This window comes from Emys orbicularis, chromosome 2 (genome assembly GCF_028017835.1).
Source record: "Emys orbicularis isolate rEmyOrb1 chromosome 2, rEmyOrb1.hap1, whole genome shotgun sequence".
NCBI classification, from domain to species: Eukaryota; Metazoa; Chordata; order Testudines; family Emydidae; genus Emys; species Emys orbicularis.
In genome coordinates, this window is record NC_088684.1 from 119,335,978 (window position 1) to 119,359,259 (window position 23,282).

Sequence of the window (23,282 nt, forward strand, 5' to 3'; positions counted from 1 at the left end):
TGTCGATTCCATTCTAGGTGACTCACAAGCAGTATCCACGGAGGTGGGCTCCGAGTTCACAGTCATGAAGCTTGCAACACTGCTCTACTAAAGCCAGCATCGTCTTGGGTCTGCTGGGTAAGCACGTAATGAGACATAAACGTGTGGACGGATGACCAGGTGGCAGCCCTACAGATATCCTGGATCAGCATTTGAGCTAGGAAAGCTACTGAAGAGGCTTGCGCCCTAGTTAAATGGGCGGTCACAATCGCTGGAGGAGGCACCTTTGCCTGATTGTAGCTGTAGCGGTTACAGGCAGTGATCCAAGACCAAATTCTCTGAGCAGACACTGGACAACCTTTCATCCTGTTGGCCACTGCGACAAACAACTGTGTCAACTTACAAAACAGCTTGGTCTGCTTAATGTAAAAGGTTAGCGCCTTTCTGACGTCCAGAGAGCGTGTTGTAAAGATAAACACATTAAAGATTGCCAAGCGCTCAGATATCATTGTGCGGGCCATTGAAGTACCTTAGGTAGAGAGTCACTGGATAAAAAGAGATTTTGTTTTCCACTAAAATATTTGTGATGGGGGCAACTGAGACTCAAGAGGGAAAGTTAAATTACTCTGGATGCCTTGTTTGAGAAGTACAACCTTAATTCAGCATAACACTGGAGACGTTTTATGTGTCTATGTGCTCAAATCATTGATATGCAATTGTAACCTTAACTTCACCTTAAAGCAGAGGTCCCCAAACTATGGGGCGCACCCCCCCGAGGGGACTGCGGAGGAACATTCAAGGGGGTGCGGCTGGGGGAGGGGAGGGAGCACCACCCAGCTCCGCCTCTGGTCCCGCCCCCAGCTGTGGCCCCTGCCTCGGCCTCCTTACCCCTGTCCGTGTCCTCCCAACCCCGTGGCCCCACTCCTGGCTCCAGCTCCGGGAGGGGGGAGGTGCGGCATTCAGGGGTAAGGGTGGGGGGCAAGGTAAAAAGTTTGGGCACCGCTGACTTAAAGGTTTTGTAAGGATGTGTGGATGTGTACTCCTCTCTATTATATTATACATACATACACACATTTAAATATTTAAAGATTCCTGCAGTGTTAGTGCTCAAAAGGATGTTAGGAAAGGTAGAACACATTGAGTTTGCATATTGGATAGGCCATATGCACCATCTGTTGAAACATTTTAAAGCAATTTATCAGGCAAGACCCAAAATAAAGAGCTGGATGAGACATTAAATTTCCCATTCCCCCAAACTCCCTGCCCTCCCACTGCTTGATATATAAATCAAAATCCGACATCTCTAAAATTTAACTCAGAGTATATTAATAAATTAAACAAGTAAAACTGTCCCTACAAGGCAGAATTAACAAGGTTTTTCCATTAGCTACTAATTCACTGCTTATTAAGCATGATACTGAGTTTGGATGTGTCAAAACCAGAGCCTAAAACAACTGAAAGGTTAAGAATCTGGAGCTGCCATTTTCCTTTAGAAAGCATGTGTAAAAAATAAATAAATAAAATAATCAGATGTTTAGAGTGCTACAGCTAAGATTACACATGTTAAAATTTGTATTGTGCAGAAGATGGCAGCACTGGGCTCAGTAACACTTGAAGTACTGGAATTCAATACTGTACCTAAGCTGTCAGTGTTTTAAAACAGGAAAAACAGACATTTTGAGGATTAGCATCTAACTTCCACCTCAAACAATACTTTGTGGCAAATATGCTTCTGCCTTAAAACCTCTCAGAGGAAGAGTTTGCTTCAGTGAAATTAGTTTAGATACTGCAAACTCTTTTCTTTGTGTTTCTCTGTCTATGAGGAAGACACTTTATCATGCTCATTAGTCTTCGCTCACAACAATCTTAGGACTGAATATATAAGGACTGACAACAATAAATTGTCAGCAAAAGTGCTTTCACTGTAACTGCAAGATATTATACACAATCCTTTGAACCTCAGCACTGCACAGCAATGTTTGAACCTAGAATACAAACGAATGCAAACTGTGCACAGTTTCTCCATATCCTTGTCAAAGGCCTCATGCCGTCACTGAAGTCGGAGCAATCCCCTTCCCTTCCATTTTAGCCAACTGACATTTTCTCTGCCAAGCCCCCCTCATATCCACGGCATTCATCCTCAACCTCAAAAAACAGGCAAATGGCCATCTCTGATGGCTATGCCAATGCTACTTTCTGAACTGGAGATACATGCAGGAGATACATTTGCAGCAACTAGCCTTGCCAACTCTCCCCACAAGCAGCTTCAGTACAGCAGCACTTATGATTTAGGCTAAGATTTACTCATGGGGATTTTTAGTAAAAATCATGGACAGGTCACAGGCAATAAAAAAAAATTCACGGCCGCTGCTTTGGTGGGTCTTGGGGACCAACGGCTGGCCCCTACTCTGGTGGCGGGGGCTGACTGGCCCCAGCTGCCCACTGCTCCGAGGTCCAGAGGGAAAGCTGCTCCGATGGTCCCCAGGGTGGTCCCCGGAACTGCTGCTGCACCGAGACTGCTGCTCTGGGGCTGCTCCGGGGCTGCTCCTGGGGACAGCAGCACCAGCCGCTGCTTGGGCAGCCCTGGAGTCAGCCGCACCGGCAGCCTTGGAAGTCACAGAGGTCCCAGAAAGTCACCAAATCCGTGATTTCCATGACAGACTTGCAGCCTTACTCATGGTTCACAAGCACTCGGTGTGAGATATCGGATAGTGTTTACATCTAGAGCTGGAACTACTGTTTTACAAAAAGTCTTAATTACAAAAATATACATCCTACTAGTTATTACTACTATTATTCATTGTTATTTGTATTGCAGTAGAGCCTAGGAGCCCTCATCATGGATCAGAATCCCATTGTACTAGGGGCTGTACAAACACAAAACCAAAAGACCCCAAAGAGCTTACGTTGTGCTTAAAAGCTTCAATACTTATTTTCTAATTGTTGAGTTTTAATTATAGTAACCATAACTTTATATTAATATGACTTTTATACATGAATTTTAATATAAATAATATTTAAATACACAGTTTTACTATTAGGAAAAAAAACCCACACAACATGAAATTTAAAAAAAATCTAGAACAAGATTTTATACTGATTATGATACTGAATTTCCTTCTATCTAGCTCTTTCTGTTTGCACTACAGTAAATTTCTAAAGTTCTGCATCACTAACTTCAGCCTTAGGGGAACATGTAACTACATTCCTTACTCTGTGCCTTTGGAATAATAAGAATTTTCTAAACAGTTGAAATAAATCTCTACATCATGGAAACAGGTGGAGTTTTTTGGTTTTTAGATAGATTAGATATATTGATAGAATTTAAGCCAGAAGGGACCATAAAATCATCAAGTTTGACCTGCTGTATATCCTTCTGTATTACACAGACCTATAAATTTCACTCAATTTGACGACAAGATATCTTCCAGAAAGGTATCGAGTCTTGATCTGAAGACATCTAGAGATAGAGAATCCACCACTTCCCTTGGTTGTTTGTCCAATGATTAATCACTCTCATTGTTAGAAATTCGTGCCTTATTTCTAATTTGAATTTGTCTGGTTCAGCTTCCAACCACTGGTTATACCTTTTTCCACAAGATTAAAAAGCCCTTTAGTACCCAGTATTCTCTCCCCATGAAGGTACTTATGCACTGTAATCAAATCACCCCTCAATCTTCTTTTTCATAAACAGATGGAGCTCTATACATCTCTCACTATAAGGGATTTACTCTAGCCTTCCAATCATTTTTGTGGTTCTTTTCTGCACCCTCTCCACTTTTTCAACATCCTTGTTAAGTTGTGGATACCAGAACTGTACGCAGTATTCCAGAAATGGTCTCACCAATGCCATACACAGAAATGCAAACACCTCCCTACTCCTACTCACTACTCCCCTGTTTATACAAGTCTGGACCACATTAGACCATTTTGCCACATCTTCACGTAGGGAGCTCACATTGAGTTGCTTATTTACTATAACCTGTAAATTCTTTTCAGAGTCACTTCTTTCCAGGATACAGTCCCCCATTTTATAGGTATGACCTGCATTTCTTGTTCCTAGAGGCATAATTTTGCATTTGGCTGTATTAAGTACATTTTGTTCAAATGGGCCCAGTTTACCAAGCAACCCAGATAGCGCTGTATGACTGCCCTGTCCTCAGCATTATTTATCACTTCAAAACTAGTTACATAGGCAGGCCAAAGACCTGGAGGCAAAGTTTGGCACCATATCCTCAGTGGGGTTATAAAGAGTAGTCTTCCTAATATATGCATTACAATTTTCTTTTAAACAATCAATAACGCTGCAATCTCTCCTCTCCCTTTAACACTTCAGGGTTTTTATTTTGGAATCAAACACCATCACAATGGGCACCCTGACTGATCTCAACACACAGACCAAGGTCTGAATGGGTATGAAGAATGAACAACCCCCATATCCCGTCAAGGATAAGGCTTTAGGATAAGGCTGAGGTCAGCTTTAGAATCCTGGGTGAAGAAATCTGGCATAGTTTTTCTTAATATCAGAAGCAGTTGAACCTTGAAAGTGAGGTATGACACTAAAACAACCCTATACAAGATAAAGCAATGAATCCTATTTTATTTCAGAAATTTCAAATTTAATGTACTATTTTTGTTGTCTCTGTCATTTGGGTTCTTTGTAACACATTTTGAAGGTCAATGTCAGTCACTGGAGACCTAGCAGGTTGAGAGTTATGCTGTCAGGAAAGAGAGACAAAGACTGTGGAAACTTTTCTTTGATATAAAAAGACAAAAATAAATAAATAAATAAAACCCAGAAGACCTTGAAAGTGGGCAGTGAATGAAGCTAATAAAGCTTTTGCTCTTGCACAAATTTGACTGTTTTTAAGTACATATTCTATTTAAAGGTGACTGAAATCAAAGAGAGGTTTCTGTCAGACGGTCCAAGTTTACTTTGTCCTGCTTCAGCGGAGGAGGTTGGACTTGATGATCTCCTGGGGTCACTTCCAGCTCTACATTTCCGTGATGCTCTGTAAAGATGAGTGAGTATCAGAAGCATCTTCAGTAGAAGAGAGTATCTGGGAAAACAATAGTTTATCCCAGATTCCATAGGGCATTACAGCTACAATGGAATTCTTCACTCAAGACTAAATGTTCAAAACTGAAAATCTTAAATAATTTGGCAAGATCATTTGAATTTGATACATCCTCAAGTTATCTGCCAAGAAACTGTATTAAGATATTACAAGCAGGAGAACTGTCATTGTAAGACCCATGCAGTGTTGTTGTAACTGTGTCGGGCCCAAGTCTACACTAGCGGGGAGGTCGACTTAAGTTATGCAACTTTAGCTACGCGAATAGTGTAGCTGAAGTCGGCGTAACTTAGGTCAATTTACTTGGCCGTGAGGACGGCGGCGAGTCGACCGCTGCCGCTCCCCCGTTGTCTCTGCTTCCACCTCTCGCGAGCTGGAGTTCCGGAGTCGACGGGGAGCGTGATCGGGGATTGATTTTATCGCGTCTACAGTAGAAGCGATAAATCGACCCCCGATAGATCGATCACTGCCCTTAGAGAGAGAAGATGGGTGAGGGAATATATTTTATTGGACCAACTTCTGTTGGTGAGAGAGAGAAACTTTCGAGCTACACAGAGCTCTTCTTCCCTTTTGGGAAAGGTACTAAGAGTGTCACAGCTAAACAGATAGTTTAGCTTTATTTTTTTTTTATTTTTTTTTTTTCTTCATGGAGATATCCCATCTCCTAGAACTGGAAGGGACCTTGAAAGGTCATCGAGTCCAGCCCCCTGCCTTCACTAGCAGGACCAAGTACTGATTTTGTCCCAGATCCCTAAGTGGCCCCCTCAAGGATTGAACTCACAACCCTGGGTTTAGCAGGCCAATGCTCAAACCACTGAGCTATCCCTCCCCCCTACTTTAGCTTAAGTAGTTAGCACATATTCTAAGGGACCATTCAAGGTGAAGTATTACTACTTCACTTCTAATGCCTAACAGCTTTGGGGCAGGGAACTTGTCTTTTAATCAGCCTATAAAGCTCATCTATATTTCTGCCCAAATACATAAAAAATAAATAAAAGACTGCATAAAAATCATCCAATGTGTGGCATCCTCAGGACCTCTTTAAAATATAGCCATAACAGAGCCCTGTGCACATGCAACTTAGGGTATGTCTACACCCAGCCGCTAGTTCGGCGGCTGGGAATCAAAGTTCTGGGTTCGACTTATCGCGTCTTGTCTGGACGCGATAAGTCGAACCAGGAAGTGATCGCCGTCGACTGCGGTACTCCAGCTAGACGAGAGGAGTACCGCGGCGTCGACGGTGGAACCGCGGCGTCGACGGGGGAGCCTGCCTGCCGCGTGTGGACCGAGGTAAGTTCGAACTAAGGTACTTCGAACTTCAGCTACGACGTAGCTGAAGTTGCGTACCTTAGTTCGAATTGGGGGGTAAGTGTAGACCAAGCCTTAGTTCTGAGTGATAGCTTTTGGTGGCCTCACAAACAAATACTTCACATTTAAGCAATAATACAAAGGGCGGGGTGGGGAAGTAATTGTAGGTAAGGCTGTATTTTTTCCCATGGAAAAGTACCATTTTTTATGGAAGAAAAAGGCAAATTTCACTGGGCAACATACAATTTCATAAATAGTGGCTCACATCAACCAAAAATGCTTTGAAAGGGGCTAGAAATGTTTTGTTAGGAATAAATAAATAAATAGTTTCTATTCATTGTTTACTATTTTGGAGTTTTACTTCAAAATTTTCTGTGTATCTAAGGAAAACTTGGATATAAATTGTTCAAAAAAACGTTTTAATAAAAGCAGCTTAAACACACATTCTAAAATGTTTACTGTAGGAAAGGTTTTGTTCATCTTAAGTTCATTCTGCTGCAGCATCCTGTATGAATGCAAACTCCCTTGTTTCTGCTCTGGTGCTTATCAGTTAGCAGTGCAGCATAACATGAAAAGGATCTTTCGGCACTTAGCCTGTGAACTGGCACACAAAGCAAACTAACTGAAATATTCCCCAGCTGTGGCCTAGCCAGCCAAAAATGAATAATGGTTTTTTTTGGTTTTTAAATTCCATTCAATTCTACTGTGCTGAGGTCTAGAATATCTCCCATGGAGATTCTGAGTTAGCATTTTTCACAATAAGTGAGCAACTGGTGGGAAATTTTAAATTCATGTTTTTCATAGAGCAGTCAATTTCATGTTTTCCATGCAATCTGTGATAACTGTGAAAATAATGTAGCTTCATTTATAGGCAAGAACTCTCGGTGAAGTTTTGAGGCACACAATGACAAAAACCATATGAAAACTGTGGTGTTCACTTCCCAGGAAGAGATGAATATCTCTCCCCTCTCCCCTGGCATATGGGCAGCGTGATAAACAAAGCACTGTTCAAAGGTGCTGGAGAAGCATGATACCCTATAGATAGGCTTGGTAAAATTCCTTTTTTTTCCCCCCCCACAATTTTTTACCATTTTTATTTTTACAGTTGCAGGAAATTAAGGGGGAAGTAGGGATGGGGGTAGTATTAGGGCACTGATAATGGAGCAGCAGGGGGATCCCTGTGCTACTGAGAGGCCCAAGATACCCAGACACAGGATGCAGGGGAGGCTGCAGTTCAGGCCACCAGAGCACAGGCCTTTGGCCAGGGCTGAAAGGAGAAAGATCAGCTCTCTGCCATGGGGAAGGCCACCCCACTGCTGAACAGTCCCTGCCTGGGGACAGCCCCTGCACTCGTGGCTAGTGAGTGAGTGCGGGACTATGACAGCGGAGCCAATGACACTGGATTGCTGCAGGTGCAAGGCAGGCTACAGTCCTAGCAGGGCAGAGCAGAGACCTCCCTGGCCGGGACTGCAAGGAGGAGAAGGACAAGCCCCCGACCGTGGAGGAGGCCACTCTGCTGATGAATGGCTCTGTCCCCTATGGCTGAGGGCTCATCCTCCACCTTGCAGCCCTGGCCAGGGGTCTCTACTCTGCCCTGCCAGGACCATAGCCTTCCCCACACCCTCCGCCTGCAGGAATCCAGTGTCACTGGCCCTGCAGCTGTGCAGAGAGCCCTCTGCAGCTCCACTGTCACAGACCCGCTCCCTCTCTCCTGTGTGCAGGGCTGCAGAGGGTGTACTGTGCTGCTGCTGCAGGGCCAGTGATACCCAATTTCTACAGGCCCAAGCGGGAGGCTGCATTCGCACTAACTTGTACGGATGGATATGCTTTTCATCAATTTCAGTGTGTCAGCTGAAATCAATGTTTAACATCATCTATCAATTTAAATTGAGTCCTGCCAAGCCTTTATGTAGAGGGAAGAGATGGAACCATAAAAACAGCCCTCTGTGCACTATGGGGTGGAGACTTTGGAAAGGAAGTTCCAGTCCTCCCAGCAATCAAGATGAAGGAACTAGGAGACACAATTTTGATTTCTAATAGCCATGAGAAGTACTTCCCTTCTGGTCATAGTGTCAGGGCAATACTAAGGATTTTTAATTTTGTCTTGCAGGAGGCTTGTCACCATAACAAATTCTGAGAACCTATGAGTTGGAGTCAAATAATAGACAAGGCACCATCAAAAATAAATGTTAAGTTGGCACTTTGGGGATATTCTGAAATCTGTGTGAATGGGACAGTAGCAACTATTACGTGTGTAGGCTACGTCAAGTCATATGCAGTAATTACAAGCCACATTTCATTATAAATAAATAAATAAACAAACAAACAAACATTTTGGACATTTTGGTTTTGTCTGTATTAAGCTTACTGTAAAGTCCTGTACATTTAATATTTAACTAAACAACAAAAGACAGTAAGAGGAGCTTTATAGTGTTTCAGTGGCTGGTATGTGTTTCATACTAGTGCTAAGCCTAGGCACTTCTATTTGCAAAGTGAATTCTGAACAAGCTGGGGGAAGTGGGGAATAGAAAGCCTACTGCATCTTGAATCGCAAGTAAATAAGAAGACTCCTCAAATTAAAAACAAGCTTCTAGCCTCCCAGCACATCTCACCAGAGAAGTTAATACACTTTCAAGCTTTAAACTTTTTCACAGTTCCTACTTGTTTTTTCCAATTTGTAATATCCTCTGAGCAATCTCAAAATACATCTTCTTTTCTCAACAACTTTGTCTCTTTCTGTTTGACAAACATTGATTCCTTCCTTTTTGTTCCCCACCTGCAATGCATTTTGCTCTGAATGAAGCTGAAATTAACAGGACTCTTTTGGTCTGTACATCATCAACTGACCTGATGGGAAACGGTTTTCCCATCCCATAAAAACTCAAGATTTCAAAAATACTTGAACCTGGGTCTCCCACATCCAAGGTGGGTGCCCTAAGCACCTAGGTATTAACTATTCTGGGATGATGCCCTCTCAATGTCTCCCATTGGAGCTGTCCCACTTTGTATAAATAATTAAATGTTCACTGGGCCAGAGACAGACTGACTCCATACTAGTGGTCAGGGCACTCACCTGGGATGTGAGAAACCCAGGTTAAACCCCTACTTCAAAGAATATTTAAAAAGAGGAATTTAGAGTCTACTAACGACAGATGTATGTCTACATCAGAAACACAACCGTGGCCCAGCTGCAGCACTGCAGCTTGCACTGCTGTAGCATAGACAGTTACTGCAGCAACAGAAGGGGTTCTTCCATCACTGTTGGTAATCCACCTCTCTGAAAGGGGGTAGCGCTGTCCACACTCGGGCTTAGGTTGGCTTAACTACGTCTCTCAGGGTTGTAAATTTTTCATATCCCTGAGCGATGTAGCTAGGTTGACCTAAGTTTTAGGTGCAGACCAGGCCAGAAATAGCTTAAGAAAAGCTACAGCAACAAAACACACTAAATATACCATAACTGGAACACCTGGAGGCAGCAGCCTTCCCCATTTGCACAAAATACATGAGTAGTATTCCAAAGGGCCATTGATATGTAGTAAACGACAACTGCTGTTTATTCCGGGGGAGCTGCAGGTTCCCATCCCCTCCAAAAATCAAGGCCATGAAATAGTGAATTTGAAAATACTTGAACAGTAATCCCATTATCTTTTTCTTTCCTTTTTTGTAATCTTTAAAGGATAACTCATGTCAGGCAACCAACCATATCTCTGTAATTTCAATTAGATTAATTGCTATTGCTCTTGAAACAGTACATGATCATCAGTACAAATAAACAACATATAAAAGGAGAATATTTACCCAATTAACACATAGTGGTAGCTAAGATGCCACAGTCTTCTCCTATGTGTGTGCTGTTTTGCTAACAGCATTTTTTAATCATAACTATTTGAATAAATTAAGCTTGATTTGAAAGACAGGAGAATTTGTCTGTCAATTAATTAGTTTATCTTTTAAAATTAAGGGTCCTCCCTCCCCCCAAATTCCCTAAAAAAAAAAAGACACGGTTTCAGTTTTTGGGCTCCAGCTAGCTGGCTAGCTTGGTACCCTCACAGCATGCAGCATACATTCTGTCTACAGTCTTTCTGCTTCTGCTGCTTCTAACTGAGATGTGTGTGTGCGCAGCACACTGAGAGAAAAGGGAGTTGGAGAGTGTGAAACTGATTGTGCTGGAAATGTTTGCTAATAGAGATGTCAATGAAGCAGAGAAGTTTCAGTACCTGAGTTAACTAGTTGCTGCTCCATGACCCCACAGCCCAGCACCTCCATCCATTCTCCTTGGAAGTTGATCTCCATCTCAAAGGAAGGGTGTGTAAACGGGAAGTAGCAGTCTACCCATCTAATTTCCAGTCCTGTACCATTGTTTAAAAATAAATAAATAAAAAGAGTAAGTATTTAAAAGGCTACCCCCTCCAACCCTTTGTAAAACTTGTCCTTCAGTTAATGACACCAATTACTGCAATCCTGAGAAAATAAATAGCGAACAAACTAATTTGCAGCACTTTTGTGCAAGGTAATAAATCTTGAAACTTGTGAAAAAATGGCCATGTCTTTTCTAATATGAAAAACACTTTGTGCAATTCAGGCAGCCTTTGAAACCAAATCAATCACTTGTCAAATTCCAGCAACCACCTGGCAGAGAAGGAAAATGAGCCAAGATCATGGGACAGTAGGTAATTTTGTTATTCTCTGTAACAGAAAATGACTAAGCTCCTCAAATAAAGCTAACCCTTTTCGTTGTGTTTTTATTATTCTTATTATTTTACAATTTTAGTTATTACTTTAATGACAATTTAGGCAAATAAATCCCCCCCCCCCTTTCTCCCCCCAAACATAGTAATCTTAACCTGTTTTAAAAATAAAGCTATTTTCCCTGTACGTGTTTGTGTATGAATATTTTATTAGGTTACACATACGAGAATACATGATGGGGCAATGTGGTGTAACACACAAGATATCAGTGGCATGAGTTTGGGATGACTCCAATACTCGTAAGTGGGGAATCCATAAGTGAGCTATGCATGCAGTGTTGCCCTCTTTTGACATTTTGTCATGACCCCCTTTTGGTTCATTTCATAAATCCCTAGTTCCTGGAGTCATGATTACATGAGAATCTCAGCTTTCATTACAAAAAAAAAATCAGTTTTCTAGCCCTGACAATTACAGAAGAAAGCTTGAAAACATGAAAGGCTCAAGAGCCTTTTAATTTTTTTTTAATCTCATGACTTTTAGACTAATTTTATTATTTCTGCAAGCCTGACTCATGAATTTTGAATGTTTGAGTTTGGCAATATTATACATATCATCTCAAAACTGTGCCAAGAAAACCTTTACAGCATACTACACCTCCTGATTACAGTAGATGCCAAATATTTTACGGGGGGGGGGAAATGTTTAGATATGTTTTTGTTTGTTTATAGTTGTTGTTATTGTAAGTGTCAGCATATATCAGGGCCAAACTGATCCCAATGTTGAATTCCAGTTTCTATTCCAATTCCCTTCCCCTCACTTTTTCCATTACTAATAACTATATGAAACAAATTATTTTAGGTTGAAATTTTCCACGTTTAGTTTAAGCCTCCCACCCTTTTTTTAAGCAAATGTGATTCAGCCATTTTTGAGCAACACAAGCAGGGAACCCCCCCCAAACAGCTTCCACACATGTTCTGATGGAAATGTTTGCACTTACATTAATTAAAAATAGCTGAAACTAGAACCTTATTAATGACTGTTATTAAAATGGCACCCTAGAGGCCCCCCATGTGAGATCATGGCCCCATTATACTAGGCACTGTACAAACATAGTTAACACAGTCCCTACCCCAAACAGCTTACAATCTAGGGCCCCAGTCCTACACTGTGATTCACATGGGTGCAACAGGGTCCTACAATGCAGGATCAAGGCCTAAATAGACAAGACAGACAGGGTGTGGAAGTATTGTTATCCCATTTTATCGTTGAGAGCTGATGCACAGAGAGATTCAGAGTAGGGTGACCAGATGTCCCGATTTTGTAGGGACAGTCCCGATTTTTGGGTCTTTTTCTTATATAGGCTCCTATTACCCCCCACCCCGTCCTGACTTTTCACATTTGCTGTCTGGTCACCCTAATTCAGGGTCTCTCTTCACTGCAGAGTTTACTCGGGTGTTGCCCTTCACCTCCCTCCCATGCACACAAGTTTAGTGGTGCTTTTAAGTTGGGCTAACTGGCTCGTTTGAGGCTATGCTAAACCCCAAGTGAAGCTTTCACTCATGCTGATAACCTGCCCACTTTGCAGTGGGGATGCAAGCTAAAGCACTCGAAGTAACGAAGCTAAGTTCAAACTTGATTTAATTCATGTTCACTAATGAGAAAGGGAAAGCAATTCAAGTGGGTTACCTAGGGAGGTGGTGGAATCTCCTTCCTTAGAGATTTTTAAGGTCAGGCTTGACAAAGCCCTGGCTGGGATGATTTAGTTGGGAATTGGTCCTGCTTTGAGCAGGGGGTTGGACTAGATGACTTCCTGAGGTCCCTTCCAACCCTGATATTCTATGATTCTGCTGGACTGAGTGAAGTTTGTTGGGGAGACATTAACTATATATTTCCATGCGACAGATGGTTTTTTAATTTTAAAGAGAAAACTTAACTTGGAATTTCCACAATTTATAACGTTTGTTTTTGTTTTTTTTTAAACTGTAACATTCTCTTACAGTCTTAGGTGATAGATTATTTCAGCCTTAGCTGCAGGCTAATGACATTTTTGCACGTAAATATTCATACACACACATTACACTGTAACACATGCATGTGTACACAGACACAGCCAAAGCAGTAAATACGTTCAACATTTAGGAAACACCACAACGGATGCTGTTGACAGACAGCCATTCAAACACATTAGCACTTGCATATTTTCTTTTTCGCTTTTAAAAATAAACCTCAAGAACTTATATGGATGAAGATTAACTTTTTATTCATATAAAATCAGAAAATTCAAAGTGATGATCAGAATTACCATATTTGTACTATATTTTTTTATTTATAGATACATATACACACACTATATGGTGATAATATATTTATATATGCATGAAGTCAGTATAGTTAAGTCTATATGAAATCAGTTTATATATGCATGAAGACAATAAAGTTATCCCCATATACTGTAATAGAGGACACTACATATATACAAAAGGGACCAACATATAGTCACTGTGGGAATCATAACTTTGAATTTCCTGACCTTTGTGCAATTAGAATCTTAACCCTAAGGCTGATATAAGTCATCGCAGTTTTTGTATACATATGCACATATGTGAATTTATTTTTCATTCAGATTGCACAATTTGCAATTCTTCAACGTAAGAATTACGTTGAATATTCAACTAATTTTGTACTTAATAAAAAGAAAGCTCCAGTAGAATATGTTTTTAATAATCTGTCTTTCAGATAATGTTCAGATATTTGATTTCTGTTATTAAGAATCATAGAATCACAGAAATGTAGGGCTGGATGGGACATCATTTCTATGATCCTTAATCAAGTAAATGCAATTTCAGCACATTATCTGAAAGACAGATGATTAAGGACTGAATGAAAAGCAGGAAGGTGAAAAAATGATTCTATTACATGAGGGGTTTTGGGGCCGGGGGGTTGTTTTTTAAATTTTGAACCGTTGATGTATGTAAATAAGTTTTTTTTGGTGTTCAAGGAACACTCCCTTTGGGTATCAGACACTGTATAGAATGCAGTTCCTTTGCATTAGATTATACTGCATTATTTGTCACAGAGTTCATCATGTTACCCAGTGTTCTGATCCACAGGGAGGCTCAAAGAGTTAGGATTGCTGTGGAAAATATATACAAATTACCTGTAATTTAGGATTAGTTAGAACACTAACCGAGTGTTTTGTAACATACATTCATTTTCTATTTTTTATTTATATTCAAAATTAAAGAAATAACATAAAAAGTACAGAAAACAGAGAAAGGATAGTAAAAAGAAAAGTACTGTATAAGAGAAACTGTATCAATACTGTATCAATCTTCATTTATTTATTTTAACAACTTTTGTTTCCATTTCTCCAGTCCTATACCAAGATGTAAACACCTAACTTCATTTAACTTATTGCTTATCCATTAGGCTTAATTTCTTTTTAAACTATTATGATCAGAGATTGCACATGAGAAATTTCAGACACAAAGGATTATTTCCAGAAATTTTAAAAAGGCTGAGGGCTCCAAAAATCAGACACACAATTTGCAAAAGTCCAATAGGACTTTACAGAACACAGAAGGTTAACCAAGCAATTGGTCCTTCAGACACTAACTACATGTAGACCCACTGATTTCATTATTTCAAAAGGGACTGTTCATGGTAATAATCCACTACCCACTGATGTCAGTGGAAATCCTCTCACTGGGTATTGGATTGGGCCCCTTGTCCAGCAGTATCTAAAGGATTAGGCCTCCTGCGAGTAAAAAGTAAATGGAGGATTATTCTTATTTTTGAGTAATGCATGCCAGTAAGGAATTGCACAGATCACATTAGTATTCAACAGAGGTGGCATTGCTAAATACTGAGCTAAAGGAAGAATCTGTCAGTGGTAGCCTAATTGAGTCCTGTAAGGAAAATGTTTAGCCAAAGGCACTGAAAATAAAAATCATTAAGGCAACCCATTGTTGTGGTACTAAAAAGAATCAGCAAAAACAGAGTACCAGACATTCTCCAGAGATTACACATCTATGTACTGTTTTGTTCCTAGTAGGATTATGTTTAGGAAAGGATTCTGGAAGAAAAGGAAATATTCACAGAAGGAAACTACTGAGAACAGGAGTTGCTTAACCCTGTGTATGTAAAATTTACATCTCTCCTAAATTAAGCCAGCACTTCATTACTTCCTATTTTCCTTTGTAGCCCCATCTCCAGAAAGATATGTTGGAATTGGAGGGGTTTCGGAGAGGGGCAACAAAGGTGATTGGGGGTATGGAACAGCTTCCATATAAGGAGAGATTAGTGGGACTGGGACTTTTCGGCTTGGAAGGGAGACGACTGGGGGGGTATGATTGGGGTCATTAGAGTCATGGCTGATGTGGAGAAGGTGGATGTGGGGATGTTGTTTGCTCCTTCTCATGCCACGGGAACTAGGGGTTACCAAATGAAATTAGTGGGCAGCAGGAGGTGGTATTTTTTCGCACGGCACGCAGTTGGCCAGTGGGGCTCCTTGCCGGAGGATGTTGTGGGGGCCAGGACTATAGCAGGGTTCATAAAGGAACTATATAAATTCATGGAAAATAGGTCCACTGATGGCTATTAGCCAGGATGGGCAGGATGGTGTCTCTAGCTTCTGTTTGCCAGAAGCTGGGAATGGGCGAAAGGGGATCGATCACTTAATGATTACCTGTTCTGTTCTTTCCCTTTGGGGCACCTGGCATTGGCTATTGTCGGAAGACTGGATACTGGACTAGATGGACCTTTGGTCTGACCCAGTATGGCCTTTCTTATGTTCTATTAATTCTGCTTGCGACAACTGGCAGAAATTGGGTGGACCAAAAATCTAATTTATCCTATGTTTTCTCAGAAATTACCACCAAATGAGATTTTTGTTAGACTGGTAAGAGGTACACAAATTGGAGAGAGTCCAGAGGAGAGCAACCAAAATGATAAGAGGTTTAGAAAACATGACCTATGAGGAAAGATTGAAAGAACTGAGCATGTTTAGACTAGAGAACAAAAGACTGAGGGGGGACCGGAAAACAGACTTAATAAGTAAGTTATGAACAGAACAGTGAACAATTGTTCTCTATGTCCACCGAGGGTAGGTCAAGAAGTAATTGCCTTAGTTTGCAGCAAGGAATATTTAGGTTAGATATTAGGAAAAACTTTCTAACTACACCTCTACCTCGATATAACGCTGTCCTCAGGAGCCAAAAAATCTTACCGCGTTATAGGTGAAACCGCGTTATATCGAACATGCCTTGATCCACTGGAGTGCGCAGCCCCGCCCCCCCGGAGCACTGCTGTACCACGTTATATCCGAATTCGTGTTATATCAGGTCGCGTTATATCGAGGTAGAAGTGTATACGGATAATTAAGCACTGGAACAAGTAATCTAGGGGAAGTGGTGGAATCCCTGTCATTGGAGGTTTTTAAGAACAGGTTAGAAAACACCTGTAAGGAATGATCTAAAGTATACTTAATCCTGCCTCAGCACAGAGGAATTGACTTTTGAGGTCCCTTCCAGCCCTACATTTCTATGAACAATAATTCTTAGCTCTTGTGTAACTGTTTCATCTATAGATCTCAACGAACTTTCCAACAAGGTCTAGTTACAACAATGTTAGAAGAGAAGCAAGAAAAGAACAATGCATGTGGTATCAGGAGCCTCAAGGACAGTGCACTGAGAACTAACAGTGAAAGAAATATTTGTTCCCACTTGGCTTTCCTATACTGTTTTATTGGTACAAAGGTTCAAGAATTTGGTAAGCGAATATGATGAGTTTGAAAAATATCTGCAAGCTAACATATATTCTATGGAAGAGAATTTAATAAAGATGTTGAGATAATTTAGAAGGGACAGCAACTACCATTTTGGACAGCCTGCCACCAAGAAAAAGAAAATTAAAGACTTACTAAATACCACATTGTGTTTTCCAATTATAGCCACATTCTTACTGAGGGACAGAAATTTAGCTGGTGTACAGTAAATTGGTGTAACACCATTAACTTCAGTGGAGCTATGCAGATTTTTTACTAACAGAAGAGCCTGACTTTACAGACTATTTATACCAGGGTTAGACTTTAACCTACCACACAAAATGGGCTTTTGACATACATCACACATTGATTTGCTAGCACATGTGAATGTGTAATATCTGTACCCAGCTTGCTATTATTTAGAACATCCTTGCTGATTCTCTTTCCATACTATCAGTGAGCCTAATTACGGAGTCCACAACTCTTATCAAACCAGTTAACAATAATTGATTAAAAGCCCTTGCTGCTTCATCAATGAAGGTGGCCTACCTTCAGAATAATCTATCTATTTTTCAGCATAATCACGTTCAGATCATTCCAGTTCTTCTAGATGGTAATGCTGGAGGCAGCTAACAGGAGAGGCACAGCTGTGGACTCTGTGATTGGAGGTCATGTGCCATGGCAAGTGATGCATTTGGTCCGTCTGTGCATTGTTTGACCATTTGTTCTCTGTGTACGGGCTGCATAGCTGGGCCATGGGTAAACAGCTGACACAGGTCAGTTTGTTGGAGCTTCCGTAAGGGGTGTGTGGCTCTGACCCGTGGTGCTTTGATCATCCCTGCTGTTTGAAATCTCTGAGTGGCTAATCACTCTCTGATGAGGAGAGGAAGAGATGAGCTTCGCTAAGCAGGGGGACTTGACATAAAAAAAAAAGACAGTTACCTTTTCCGTAACTGGTGTTCTTTGAGATGTGTTGTTCATGTCTATTCCACAATAGGTGTGCATGCTCGCCACATGCACCGGTGCTGGAAATTTTCCCCCTAGCAGTACCTGTAAGGGAGCACCCTAGTGACCCCTGGAGTGGCGCCTCTATGGTGCGGTATAAGGGGCACTGCGCGCTCCCCCCACCCTTAGTTCCTTCTTGCCAGACAACTCCGACAGAGGGGAAGGAGGGCGGGATGTGGAACAGACATGAGCAACACATCTCAAAGAACACCAGTTATGAAAAAGGTAACTCTTTTCTTCTTCGAGTCATTGCTCATATGTATTCCACAATAGTTGATTCCAAGCTATATCTGTTGGAGGTGGGTTAGAGTTCACAAACTCTTAGGACGGAGCACAGCCCTGCCGAACCCTGCGTCTTCCCTGGTCTGGGAGACGATCGCATAATGTGAGGTGAATGTGTGAACTGAAGACCATGTGGCAGCCCTACAAATGTCCTGAATGGGGACATGGGCTAAAAAGGCAGCCGACAAGGCTTGCGCCCTAGTTGAGTTTGTCCTCACAATTGACGGCGGAGGGACTCCCGCCAGGTCATAACAGGTATGGATGCACAAGGTGATCCAGTTGGAGAGCCACTGAGTGGAGATCGGCCGACCCCTCATGCGTTCGGCTGAGGCAATGAACAGCTGCGAGGACTTCCTGAACGGCTTAGTCCACTCCAGGTAAAAAGCCAGAGCTCGTCTCACATCCAGCGTGTGGAGGCAACACTCCTCACTGGACGCATGGGGCTTGGGGCAGAGGACCGGCAGGAAAATGTCCTGACACATGTGGTAGGCGGAGACCACCTTTGGGAGGAACGAAGGATGTGGGTGGAGATGGACCTTATCCTTATGAAACACCGTGTACGGGGGCTCAGAGGTCAGGGCCTGAGTTCCAAGACCAGTCTAGCAGACGTAATCGCCACCAGGAAGGCCACCTTCCATGAGAGGTGCGACCAGGAGCATGTAGCTTACGGCTCAATGGGGGGACCCGTCAACCGAGCCAGCACCAAGTTCAGGTCCCACTGCGGGTCTGGGGGCCTAACACAGGAAAAGACGCTCCAATCCCTTAAGGAATCGGCCAGTCATAGCACGGGAGAATACCGTGTGCCCCTGCACCGGCGGGTGGAAGGCTGATATGGACAAGGGTGCCAGGCCTTGGGCTCTAAGGTGAAGGAGATAGTCTAAAATGAGCTGGATCGGGGCAACCACGAGGGAAACGCCCCGCTCAGCCCCCCATCGGGAAAAACTGAGGCCACTTTGCCAAGTAGACTCGGCGCGTGGAGGGTCGCCTGCTTTCCAAGAGGACGTGCTGAACCTCTTCCAAGCACGTCCTTTCCTCCCGGCCTAACCATTGAGCAGACACGCTGTGAGGTAGAGTGCCACTAGGTTGGGGTGGAGGAGGTGGCACTGGTCCTGGGACAGCAGGTCTGGGCGGGATGGCAACGGCCATGGCGGGGTGACCGCCAGGCTCGTGAGGGTCCCGTACCAATGTTGCCCGGGCCACACCGGGGGGCAATCAGGAGGACCCGGGCCCTGTCCGTCTTTATCTTTTCCAGGACCTTGCTGATCAGCGGGAACTGGGGGAAGGCATAGAGAAGCTGGCCAGGATAGGAGGAAGGCATCAGAGATAGTGCCCACTCCCAGCTTCCCCCGGAGCAGAACCGGGGACAGAGGAGTGGGCCCCGCCTTGCCTGCTGATGTAAAACATCGAGGCCGTGTTGTCTATGAGAACCATGACCACTTTGACCTCCAGGTGCGAGCAGAAGGCCACACACGCCAGCTGGACCGCCCTGAGTTCCTTGACATTTATATGCAGGGTAAGGTCCTGGGCAGACCACAGACCTTGGATACCTCAGAAGCTTGCTATAGCTCCAGTGCTTATGAACATGTTATCCCACTTGATAGAATGTGTAACTCAACTGAGAGGTTTTGCCGACTTCATAATCTGTAAAGAATACAACCTAAGTGATTTATGAAAAGCAGCAATAATAAACAAAAGTGTGTGTGTGTGTGTGTGTGTGTGTGAGAGAGAGAGAGAGCGCATGCAACTGAATGTGGGACCTTACGGTATAATTCTATTTCAACAAAAAGAAAAATTACATCATTTTTCTACAGAAGAAGCAACAAAGCAAAATCCATTTCAAATTCAAAATTAAAATCTGAGGGACATTTGCGTTTCTGAGGCAGAAAAGTAAATAAAAAACATACGATAAGTTGGACAGCAGAATAAACATTCAAAGATAAATGCTGTGACAGGCAGAATTTATTTGAACTTATCCAAGATCTTTTGCACTGTGCCCATATTGTATGTCTACATAGTAAACTGCACAGCACAGATTTTGTTCCTTTGGTGCCACCTTACTTTATTGTTCTGTTTTCACTGACAACTGAGCTGGAAGTAATCAGAGAAGAGCTGGAGAGTGAAAGACAGGAGAGAGGAAAAGGACTTAATTCTTATAAGTTCCTGACCATACGCTATGTCTTTATGTTCCCGAAAAATGGGGAGGGAGGGAGGGAGGTAGAAAGAGAACAACCTCACTGATAGATCAAAATGAGTAGGGAATCTAGTAATTTAAAGTTTCAGTCTGCAGGTTTAGCAACTATTTATTTAAGAATGTTTTTTCTAATGTTCATCTGGCCTCCGCCTAACCTGCTGCAGAATAAACTTCAGTGTAGTAACTGTTATTAAAAACCATTCTTATTCACACACACACACACTCTATAACCTCAAAACAGCAATGGTGGACAGCCTCCACTCAGTTACAGAGTCTAGTTTTTTAAGCTATGGGGAACTTTTATGTTACTTCATGGACAGAGTGGATGTAATAACATACACACAATATGTAATTGTATATAAAATTACTGATTATATCAAAAAGAGCAATCAATAGACTTTTTAAAAACAAATGCAGCTGTTTTAGTGCCGTGACAGGTCCCAAGAGCTCTCCCTGGCTCTCTCTCTTTTATTATGCTGCATAACCGTTCTCAAAAACTTGGATCCATGCCCGCCCACCAGTAGACTAGGTGAAAGGGTCTAACACCACATTGCAATACTTACCATCACCAAAGAGATTAGTCACAAGCTTTGTGAGCACTTGTTTTAGATTGAATTCCACCAGCCGCACTGCCTCCATGGTGTGTGTCTCCTGCTTGTGTGCTGTGCGATGCCCTTGCTCAAACAACTGTAAACTTTCTCCATCTTTGATGTTGCTGAACAACTAAACCAATAAAACAAAGCACATTGTTTTGTATTAGTGACTTTTTAATGAAGTTTTATTGACTCTAGTAAGGAGTTCAGCTGCTGAGTCTTCAGCATGAAATGGAAATTTAAAGATTATGGTTTTGTATTGGTGTAATTGTGGGCATATTTTTTTCCTGAAGAATCTTTATTATGGACGATGATGCCAACAAATATACAAGAAAAAAAACCCAGCTTGACTCTCAAGACCCAGGTTGAGTTTGCAGGGATAGCAGTTAGAAAAACATCTATTTATTTATAGACTGAGCATATTTGTTATGGAAATCAAGAGGCAATAAAAACACTGCATCTTAAAAATCACTTTCCAGAGCAGAGCCAAACACTTCAAAGCTGTAGCCAAAAGTAAGGAAAAATGTAAGAGGAGCTGGAGTTTCTAGTTGAAAGATACATGATGTTTGAAACCTCACAGTTTTTTTTATTTTTATTTAAAATTTGTTACAAATTCCATTCTTTAAACAGTAAGATGAACTATCAAACATTCAATCAACTGAGTTTTAAAACTTGCTTCTGTACACTATGATTATAGCTACTAATTACAGAAATCTATTTGTAGGTGAGAGATTCATAAATCTGTTTATTTATAGTAACAAATTAAATCAATCTGTTTGGGATGGGAGATTCACAAATAAATTTTTAAACCATTTTGTTACTTCAGAAGTTATCATGATAAATAAGAGTACCCAAAACAGAGAACACAATGTAGTACATCTAAGTTATATCACAATATTAATATATAATAAAATTTGTTGTAGCTTGAAAATTTTTTCAAAATTACAACACTCAATAAAAATCTATGAAAAAATTGTATAAATGAAAGACTATAAACAGAAGCTAGCTTTGGAAACCCAAAAATAGTTTCCAAGATCTCAAACTTTGTGTGATTGACCCATCCCTAATAAAAACACTTTGATCCTTCCCAAAGAGACCTACAGGTCATGCTAGAATTTAAGCCACATTTAGAATAGCCACAATAGAATGTGCCTGCCCTTAATATTACACCTGCCTTCCAAATGGATTACCTAAAAATCAGCAGACCTCTCATGTGTATCACCTAGTGGCTGAATCCAATTGTCTCTTCCATTGCACCACAAAGGGAAGCAGGCGGGATGGGTGGTTGAGTGTGTGTGAGAGACTCCCCTCCACAAAGTACTTTGTACCCTATGGGAAAGTGCACTCAGCTGAAAGCAAGACGTTCAGATTTCACTTCTACTTACTGCTGTTTATATTTCTATACTTCACCACTCTTATTCTTCAGCACGGTTTATACACATTATAGAAGGCAGTCAAATTGCTTTCCCTGTTCTACAAATAAATTAACTGCAAGGCAGCACAAGGTCATTTCAGGCAGCACTGAGAATAGAACCCAGGTCTCTAACAAAGAAGACCCAAGACACATTGTCTTTCAAATTACTATGCCCAGTCAGCATACTTGTCTATCTGGTCTATAGCCACGGCTCTAGCCACTACACAACACTCCCCTCCCAGAGCCAGGAACAGAATTCAGGAATCCAAGTCTCAATATACTGCAGCTGCCTACCAAACAGCTGTGTAACCCAATTGCTAAATATGTGTAGTGTCCTTCTGGCATGCCTGGTCCACAACAAAAATATTATATTCTTTGCGGTTTGCGTAATAGAGCGCTGTCCTGGGGATCTGAAAATCCAGGAATCATACCCTACCGATGACCTATTTATTATTCCAGTTTTCTTTTTTTTTAAACTAATTACTTACTTTAAAACATACTTAAAACAAGATTTTAAAGTTAAAAACCATTAAAATCTCAATAAAGGCACACAAAGTGTAATCAACCACAGGTGTTCTGTATATCTCTCACCTGTCAAACAATTTGATTGCCGGTGTCACACTGTGGAAGATCTGAAAGCTGAGAGGCATGACAACAATAAATATACGGGTATACGGGTGGAGAGAGGGCAAAGAAATATGCACATAAATCCTTGTGCACACAACCCCTTTCATCCAGCCTGATGACTCAGGTAATAAAGATTGATGGTAGATCCCTTGAACTTTTAACAGATGGAACAAGGGGAAACTTGGAGGTTAACACTTTTCCTGGAACAGAAGTTTACATAATACAACATACTCATGCCCATAACAGCAGCTAGCTATGGAGTAGAAGACGCAATTTTAGCTCCCTTTGCTACAGGGTTAATGTAGACATGAAGCTGTTATACTGAAGAAGCCCAGCAGCAGAATGCAAACCCTTT

General features: G+C 41.7%; 1 protein-coding gene across 1 annotated transcript in view; it reads right to left on the reverse strand.

Moving 5' to 3' along the window:
* The window catches only part of FARS2 (phenylalanyl-tRNA synthetase 2, mitochondrial), a 395,435-nt gene that overhangs the window by 273,596 nt on the left and 98,557 nt on the right, over positions 1 to 23,282 (reverse strand). The window contains exons 3-4 of the mRNA XM_065400011.1: positions 20,857 to 21,016; positions 10,580 to 10,711 (exon numbers count right to left, since the gene is read on the reverse strand). Coding sequence (XP_065256083.1) covers positions 10,580 to 10,711; positions 20,857 to 21,016 — 292 coding nt within the window. The remainder of the gene's footprint in view (positions 1 to 10,579; positions 10,712 to 20,856; positions 21,017 to 23,282) is intronic.